The 9,785-nt window shown below is 39.3% G+C and overlaps 1 protein-coding gene across 1 annotated transcript in view; it reads left to right on the forward strand.

Moving 5' to 3' along the window:
• LARS1 (leucyl-tRNA synthetase 1) overlaps window positions 1-8,618 on the forward strand; it is a 72,899-nt gene extending 64,281 nt beyond the window's left edge. The window contains exons 28-32 of the mRNA XM_089673019.1: window positions 97-207; window positions 1,142-1,246; window positions 3,051-3,146; window positions 4,808-4,940; window positions 7,776-8,618. Coding sequence (XP_089529145.1) covers window positions 97-207; window positions 1,142-1,246; window positions 3,051-3,146; window positions 4,808-4,940; window positions 7,776-7,981 — 651 coding nt within the window. The 3' untranslated portion in view covers window positions 7,982-8,618. The remainder of the gene's footprint in view (window positions 1-96; window positions 208-1,141; window positions 1,247-3,050; window positions 3,147-4,807; window positions 4,941-7,775) is intronic.
• The last annotated feature ends 1,167 nt before the right edge of the window (window positions 8,619-9,785 follow it).

Genomic DNA, 9,785 nt, shown 5'->3' on the forward strand with positions numbered 1-9,785 from the left:
ATGAAGATATTCGACATTCTTGATAGCTTTGATTGCAGTAATTGTTCTTGAGTGTATCATGGTTTATATTATATGTTCTGCTTTGTCTTTAATTAGGCAAATTCTGGTAGTCTGCCGGACAATAAAGTTATAGCCACAGAGCTAAACAGCCTGCCAGAGCTGAAGAAATACATGAAGAGAGTAATGCCATTTGTTGCCATGATCAAGGTAATCATGTATTCATTTGTGTTCAATATGACCTCAGTCACGAATTGGAAGGTCTTTTGGGTAACACAGATCTTAGGTTTTTTTTTTTTTTTTTTTTAATGCACTTCTAACCACTTGTGTTTAGAGATTGCAGTTCATAGCCCAATGAGAGGCAGGTGGTACCGTGTAGGAAGGAGGTGGCTAAGCAATAGGTGCAGCAGAATGGGGAACATAACAGACCTAGGAGATTCTGGCAACTCACTTACGCAAGAAGGAATCTCCAGGCAGCAGAAAGCTATCAGGTTTATTCTTAGCAAAGAACCCATGGATCTTATAGTCCATCATGAAACTGAAGAGGTAGTTAGAATGATGGATACACCTATAGCTAGTTCAGAAAGAACATGCATATTCAGACAATGAAGGTGCCCTAAATGTTTTCTTGCAGTCTTCCAGAATCCCCATTGGCAGATGAGACTGTTTGGGGGGAGTCTGTATAGCCCAGGTATTTGCTAAGTTTTAGGACAGACATTAGGGGTAACATATGTATATAACTAACAGTAAGGGAATTTTATTTTGGCTTTTTTTTGTTTTTCAAAATGTGTGAGATAGATGTTGTTGAAAGACTTTCAGATATCTGATCAAAGAAATGGCATAATTCTTGCTGCCTAAAAAAGTAAACCTGGTAGAAGAATTTTAATATACAGCACAAAAGCATAATGCAGGAGATTTACTAAAACTGGAGCACTCAGAATCTGATGCAGTTGTGTATGGTAGCCAATTCGCTTCTAACTTCAGCTTGTTCAGTTAGGCTTTGACAAAAAATCCTGGAAGCTTATGGGTTCCTATGCAGAGCTGCAGCAGATTTTGCATGCTCCAGTTTTAGCAAATTAACCCCTATGTTTACTAAGGGTGCCAGTGTTTTTACTAACCATTCACTTTTTGTATATCAATATAGGAAAACCTTGAAAAGAAAGGACCTCGTATTCTGGACCTAGAGCTGGAATTTGACGAGCAGGCTGTTATTTTAGAAAACCTTGTCTACTTGACCAATTCACTAGATGTTAGTATCCTTGGAATTTTCTTTTTCCTGTCTGGTTTATCTCTATGAAACAGATGCACACAAATGGTCAGTTTGCTCGATCTGCTGTTTAGTCTGTGGGTACAGAGAAATTGTTCTTTTGGGTATTGAACAGAAGAGAAATCCCAATTACAACTAGCATTGGCTGAAAGTAATACACTGCCTAATGCCATTTCTACTAATATCAGTCAGTGAGGATTGAAAGACACTGTGCTACTCTGTTCATAGAATTTCACATCTATAGATACATCTTTGTTGTATAGGCACTATAGTTGACCACACTGCCAGTGCACTTTGTGTACTAACAGACCTGATCATATACATCCCCGATCATATACATCCCCCCCCTTCCTTCATACCATGAGGTTTAAATCTGCAGCCAGCTGAATTTTACACATTGATTGCCCCGTTGATACCAAACTGAACTGAAGTTCCTCATTAGGATGAGAACTTCCCATCTTCCACAAGATCTTCACAATGGTTGTCAAAATGTTGTGCTAGGATGGAATGCCATGCACCCTGCCAATGCAGGAGATTTGGCCTACTGAGTAGTCTCTTCCTCCCAATCAACATCTTGGAACTTTGAGTGATCTGTCTTTGTCTTCAGTATTCGCTGTTGTTTTTTTTTTCTCTTGGGTGCTTTCCTGTCATCGTGTACTTTACTAGATCTGCAAGCTTTTTATTGGCTTTTTGGCTTCAAGCAACCCTTTTCCAGATTTACAAGGCTGCCACATGGTCTTCTGTCAAAGGCTATCTTAGTTTAACAGGGGGACAATTCCACCTCATTTGATGCCAGCTTCAGGCGTAAGGTCCTTCAGGCAGCACTTTGAACTGCAGGCAGTACCCACTTCCCTGTATTCATGGGCCTCTTAGCATTTATTTACTGTGTTGCCCACATCTCAGTCTGCTCTTGTACTTCCTGAAAGGTAGACTTGGGGTCCATTCACACCGGGGTAGAGTGGGACTTCATTGGGTGGCTATTCCAGCGCAGTTCCACCACACCCCCACTGTTAGGCAAGGCAAGATGCTTTGACTACGGTGTGGCCAGTTTATGCCATCGTACTGCAGTGGTGTGTGGGTGGTGTGTACTGAACAAAAGTATTGGATGCAATACTTTTATCCAGCACAGTGCGGCCACTGTATGCCAGGGAGTAGAGCTTTCTGAAATGTCATTCTGTGACATTTCAATAAAATTCTTAAAAAAAAAAAAAAAAAAAAAAAAGTGAACAGTGCAGTGAGCCAGGATAGACATTGTGTTGATACAGCCAGACTGCGCCACACACCAGCCGCTGCGTTGTAACACAGTGACTGATGTGAATAGGGATCCTTTTTGTGTCTTACATTTCTTGGAATCTATTGGGGGACACATGTCCCACCCCTCTGTGTTTTTGAACATGCACTGGGTATTGCAAAACTATAAAGCTGAGGCATGCTGGTAGTAGGGAGGGTTATCCTAGACTTTCTTTTTGCAAGTGTTTGATCTTCCTGTAGACGTCAGCATACCCCAAATGTTAAAAGACTTTCTGTTGATTCCAAGAAAAAGATTTTATGCTGGGTATGAAAATCCTAATATTCAATTCATAGGTTGAATGTATACTGTAGCACTGTGTTTCATAATTCAATAAACAAAAAAAAACTGTTTTATTTTTTACTTTGCACTAAAACATTTCAGCCTCCTTGTATATCTTCTGTCTCTTCATTAACCACAATTGTTCTCTACAGTATTAACGGATTAGTCATTTGGAAAGACCTAAACATGATTTGTGCATGCCTTTTATTTCCCCAGCTGGACCAGATTGAAGTGAAATTTGCTTCCGAAGCAGATGATAAAATTAGAGAAGAGTGTTGCCCTGGGAAACCATATTCTGTCTTCAGAACAGAGGTGTGTAAAAGAGGGATCTATCCTAAAGGTTATCATAAACTTCTGTGCTTAATTTGGCTGCTTGCAGGCTTGTCTTGTTAATTTTGTTATACCCAGTTTTCTCATATAAATTCCATTAGAGTGGCTTTCAAGAGATTTCATCTAGGAGTATTGACTTTTTTTTTTTTAACCTAGTTTTCAAAATTTATGTGGGATGCGCACTGTTGTGGGTTTTCGTTTTTGAGCAGTTATTGTAAGGCCCTTATGAAATTATTAGCCACAGCTGTTTGGTCTTTTTATGCTGCCTGCGTATTCTCAGTAGGCCTCAAAGTCTGCTTAAAGGGAATATACAAGATCATATTTTAAATGTGTTTTAAACATGTTTGAGTGTATAGTTTGTGGTATTAGTTGTACATAGAGAGCCATATTTATATTTATAGTACAACATATCGAATGCTTATGTTGTATTTGTCCAGCACAGAAGTTGATTCTATTGTCTGTCCCTGATATTGGATATAGTCCTTTGTACAGATACAGCCATATTTAGATGTCTTTCAGGACATCTTTGCTGCAAAGTCAAATGCTCAGCTCAATACCTACATTTTCCCACTTGTTTCTTTTTTTCACAAAACATATCACAAGCTGCTCAAACATTTTCATATCAAATGTTCTCATGTATTGCACAAAGTACAAATTATTTCAAAAGTCACTTTCAGTAGTGATTTACTGACTGATGGAATAGACTGTGGAGTGTCTTGGTCTAGGCCTGGACACAGCTCAGGCCAGAGTGTTTCTTCCACTAGAGAAACTTCAGATTCTTCAGTTCAGTTCAGGAATTGTGGGACTTGCCACTTTTGCATGAGAGTCTTGGGTCTGATAGTAGTCTCCTTTTGAGGCAGGACATTTGCCTAGTTCCACTCCAGACCTCAACGACACAACATTCTAATCTGATCCCTAGAAAGGCCGATTTGTTTGGCACCAAGGACCAGGTTGTCACTAGCCTGAAAAATGGGACATCTCTTTCCTTTCATTTAGATGATCCTTGCGACAGATGCCAGTGTGTCAGGTTGGGGAGGAGTCCTTGGTAGTTGCAGCCGTGATCCTGGTATCATTATCCTCTTTCAGCCAGCAACTGGCTTTCCAGTAAAAAGTGATCCGAGCAGATTTGGTTTGAGTTGATGAATTTTTTTCTCTTCCATCAACTTTAGTGTTAGATGACACGCAGGATACAAGTAGATTCAGATAGTCTCCCTAGGATTGCCATCAAGCCATCAGAGTATGATGGGATCAGCTGCATCAACTCTGCTGGAGGGACCTGACCCCTTGGTGGGTCCTTCTGTTGCGGCAATCAATATTTGCATGAGATCTTTGTGGGACTTGCAGTGCAGATAATCATTGTGGATAGGAACCCTAGCGGGAGCATTTTATGCAAGAGCATGCCTACAATGCATCAAGGGTTTGAATTTAAGTTACTGAACATCTGGATGTAGTTACATGTATCATTTTCTATAAGTTTTTTATATTTGCAAATGAGTACTACTCAAGGCATTATTGTTGTGTTGTACTGTATTAGGTAATGTATAAAAGAAAAAAACATTTTTTTATTGTTGCTTATTACTTGCTTCTTCTATGTTTTAAATTGTACTGTGTACAACACATCAGATGCTCATTATCTTTTGTAGCCTGGAGTGCCTGTATATCTAGTGAACCCACAGCCCTCAAATGGCCACTTTTCCATGAAGATTGAGATCCGGCAGGGAGACAGCAGAGACTCTGTAATAAGACGCCTAATGAAGACTGATCGGGGGATCAAAGGTAACTTCCAGACAGAAAGGGGGCAGTAGAGTGATGAGCTGGGAAGAGTGTTCTTTATGAGTCTCGGAGGATCTCTACAAATCACTAGCAGTAAGGATAGATTTAATGAGCAATTATTACAGCCTGAGTGGAATACAGTTTTTATGATCAGAATTGCAAAGGCAGAAGACAACGACTTTCCGTAACCATCTTATTACCATGCATAATGACCAAACACCCCTGAGAGCTTGGGAAAGCTCTGTGTAGTGCTTAATATGAGGCCTGGTGATTTGCAAAGATCATACAGAATGCGTTTAATTCTCTGCACATTATTACATTTTTTTTTTAATTTTAAGATAGACTGGCTCACAATTACATTGTAACCCTCCTGCAGCAATAGATACTTTTTCTTGGGATTTAATGACGTGCATTTGTAACATGCTAAAAAGAATTTTAGTGCAGCATCTACAATTAATCCTATGCAAGGAAAAAGGCAAAGTCAGATTGACTTAAAGGGCAGCTGTAGTTTTGGAGAAAACACTATGCTGCTATAAAGAAGCATATGATCCCTTAAACATTTTAGACTATTTATTATTATGACATATGTCTCTCTCTTTCTCGACATTTATTCATGTTGCACAGCAGCTCTTCTGCATTTCTTAAAGAAGGGTTCCACCCTTTTTACAAGCTTCTCTGATCTCAGTCCCCCCCTTTCCATGGTGTACACTTCTAAATGGGTATTTTTTAGTGTTTCTAAATACCTTTCTTTAATATATCTGTGCTGCATTTAGTTTCCTAGGCGATGTTGTCATTAGGCGATTCCCAAGGACTCCTGGGTTCTCTATTGATTGACAGGTTGACATAACAATGGGGCGCCATTGCTGTGGCAACCTATAATCAATAAGCTGGGCAGTGTCATTACTGCGCAGACACAAGATCTGGAGGTGTATGCTGGGTAGCCAGCTGCACCTAATCCCGGAAATACACAGGAGCGGGCTTCAAATTCCCACATCCTCTATGGTAAGATATTACAAACTTAAAAGTAACAAACAAGAAGACAAGTTATTACTTGTACTCTAAAATTTCGATACTGTCCTAACAATTGCGGGGGAACTTTATAAAAAAAAATGCTTATGGGGCCTGGAGCTCCGCTTTAAAGTGATATTAAAGGCAATTTACAAAAAAAAACAAAAAAACCTGTAATTCTTACCAGCTCCATGCAGTGGTTTTGCACAGAGTAGCCTGTGCTACCTTTACCACCTCTTTAAATAGGTGAGAATGATGTTTCTTTTTTTTTTTCTGCCAGCCCCTTGCGTGTGAGCAAATGTGCCACAGGGCTTTAATTCTGAAGTGAGCCCTGCAGCACATCTGTACACATTCAGGTTTCCCCAAAAATCTGTGCATGCACAGGTTGCCCCGTGCATGTGCAAAGATGACAATCTTAAAAAGTCCCAAACCTTTGCCACATTTCCTCATGCGTAGGAAAGCTGCTTCATGTGCACAATTCTGCTAAAGAGCTGTGTCAGGACTGGAAGGCAGGACAGAGCCCTTCAGAACATCTGCGCATGTGCCATAACGATGGCCAGTGGGAGGGGCAGAGCCAATAAAGAGGGGACTGAAGTTTCTTTTTAAACTATAACTGTACCTCTACTATAAGTCACCCTTTAAGGAATGCAACCCCTTCCCTTGCTGAGTGCATCCCACCTAGTCGTATACTCGCCACCTTCCACAATCTACCGATTTTCCACTGTGTGACCCCTCCCAGGTGCCATACAGTCTTAAATTTCCTTGACGGATCCCCTTTAGCCTGCAAATGTGTATTGTGGACTTATTTATTCCAATGCATACCTTGCAGGAACATTGGAGACCGCCATATGTACAACTCACCATAGAAAGGAATAGGGCTGTGACATGCATGTGTAGTCTAAAGAAGACCCGGCGAGGATGTTCTCAGAAGTAGAGCTGTGTGAGACCGCACAGTGAAGGTTGAAGACTAATGTAGGGGCTGCATTTTATTAAGGGCAACCTCTATCATAGTTTTATGTAGTTGGTAAGTTTAAAAAAATTACACCAGTGTTTTTTTTTTTTTTTTATCATTTATCTACACTCCCCGCTGCCACCACCAAATGTGGAAGGGTGTTCCACATCCTTACCATTCGAACAGTAAAGTAAAGAACACAGTAAAGAAGATTGAACTGCATCTTCTCCAACTTCATTGTGTGTCGTCTTTTTTTAAGAGACCTTAGGTTACATAGTTTCCTCACAATGCTAGAGTCATCATTGAAAGAATAAAGATTGTATATTGCGATCAATCCCCTCTTAAGAGGTACTCTAGCTCCTTTATTAGCTTCGTTGCCCTCTCACCAGTTCAAGGGCATCTTTCCTTCGGATTGGTGAGCAAAACTGGATAGCATGCACAAGATGTGGCTGAACCAGGTTTTTGTAAAGTGGTAAAGTTTTATAGTTATATCTCATGGGTAAATACCTTTTTTTTTTAAATGTGTGCTAATATTTTACTAGCCTTGCTTTCTGCAGTTTAGCATAGAATGATATTGCCGAGCTTGTGGTCTTCTAAGACCTTCATATCTTTTTCTATCCTTGATTCCTCAGAGGGTCTCACCAGTGGTACAGTTGCCCTTTAAGTCAACCTATGCGTTGCCCTCCCACCTATACTGTAGCCATTTATAATTAGGTTCTGTGTAGTTTACGAATGTTAATGAGACTTCTGTAACACAGTGCTTCAATGACTGGATGAGTGCAAACCACGAACGTTACTATTTGGGGTGTGTAATTTTGGTGAAAATTTCAGTATGTTACAAGGATTTAAACAAGTGTTCTAACTCTAATTCTTTATAGATGTTGCAAAGGTGAAGCTTATGCGATATGATGACCCAGTGCTTGGTCCTCGTCGTGTTCCAGTACTGGGAAAAGAAGAAGCTGGTAAAACGGTCATTTCCCCACAAGCTACCTTCCACATTGACCTTAATGAAAAAAGAGTGCACATAGCAGATAATGGTCTAAAGACGGACATTGGAGATACCTTGGTGTACCTGGTTGATTAATTGGAAATGAGGTTTACAAAGCACGCTCAATGCAGAGATGTTTTATCATAGTAAAATAAATATATTTTTCACCTGGTTTTTCATTAAACCCACTAAACCCACCCATCAAAATGTGTTAGAGGGTCCTTTTACATGTCAGTAGAATGCATCACACACTAACGTCTCATATTTCTCAGAGACTTTGGTGATATTTTGTAAACTCAAGTCCCCAGGTCTAACCACCCACTGTAACTGTTATCAGGAGTCTTCTCTTGCATGTCAGACTTTAATTTTACACTATTAAAAGTACAGCAGAAGGAGTGAGACTCCGAGGTTGGGAGGGGGTGAACCTGGAACTCTAGCAAGAAGATCTTGCAGCTAGAGTGTAAGAAAGATATTGGAAGCCAGGGGATGTTAGCCATCTATGCATGACTATAATCTTGACTATGGATGGACTCTTTAACAAGGTCATTTTTTGGTACAATAGTTCAGTCATTTACATTAGAACCACCATTAGGTTCCAGAAATGGGGAACTCTATACTGAATGTACTGGTAAACACCAAAGTTATACCATAAAGCATTCAGCGTTCTCCATCCTATGTATTAAGCTCTGTTGTCTAGTTTCTCAAATGTTTAAAATAAAACCGGATCATGTAATATGCCTGTCTTTGTTTTTTAATTAATTTAATATGGACGTTAAAGTATGTGCTACAGCATTATCTTTACCACTTTGTCTTTGGAAGATGCTAACCTGGACATTCAGTGGAAGTTTAACTCATCAGCATTTCACACCGTCTCCTTACTATAGCCTGATACAGGCTCCTACTTGCAACTCACCAGCATTCTGGCTTCTGGCACCAGGACCCCATTGATAGAAGTTGCCTTTATATGTAAATCTTTATATGTTTGCCTGGGGCTCACCTGTAATGTATTAAAACTATAGAGAAACGTGCATTTCCTTTTTTTTTTTTTTTCTTTTTTTTTTTTTCCCCTCAAAAGGTGAACTTCGTCAATCACAGGTGAAAAAAAAAAACCCATCAAAGTCTATTGGCTAAATGAGCAAGGAAGTATGTGAAGCTGAGGTTTTATATTTTTGTTTACAGGCCAAACACTTGCAGACTAGTGGTTTTCAGGTATGTGTACAGTGCCTTGGAAAAAGTATTCATACCCCTTGAAATTTTCCACATTTTGTCATGTTACAACCAAAAACATGGCACATAATAGTCAAGTGGAAGGAAAGTGATAAATGGTTTTCCAAATTTTTTACAAATAAATATGTGAAAAGTGTGGCCTGCATTTGTATTCTGCCCCCCTTTACTCTGATACCCCCTAACTAAAATCTAGCAGAACAAATTGCATTCAGAAGTCATCTAATTAGTAGATATATATAGAAAAGGTCCCCCTGCGCTCCACGGAATCTTTAATCAAAGCCAGCTGCTATCACCTTTTCCCTATACCAAAGGTTATGTACAAATAACAAAAAATATATATTGTGATGAAGTGCTCAGCTTATACAGTGTATAAAAAACAATTAATACATAAAATCCCTTCTAAAATAATAATAAATATCGTGACAACAATAATGGATAAGTGCTCACATACACATAAATTATACAAAAACCATTTATGAATAACTAGTGCCAATTCTCACTCCTATTAAGCCACCTAGTGGTCAACAAAACCAAGTGAAATATATAATGAAGTAGTAACACTTGTTCTGTGCAAAGTGACGGGTGTATCCAATTAAATAAAATAAATCAAAAAACAGTCCAAATAACATGTGATACCAAACTGTGCAAATAATAAGCATTCAGTACACAGTGA

The sequence above is a fragment of the Staurois parvus genome, unplaced genomic scaffold (genome assembly GCF_062004578.1).
Source record: "Staurois parvus isolate SC_StPar_1 unplaced genomic scaffold, SC_StPar_1.0 ptg000133l, whole genome shotgun sequence".
NCBI classification, from domain to species: Eukaryota; Metazoa; Chordata; class Amphibia; order Anura; family Ranidae; genus Staurois; species Staurois parvus.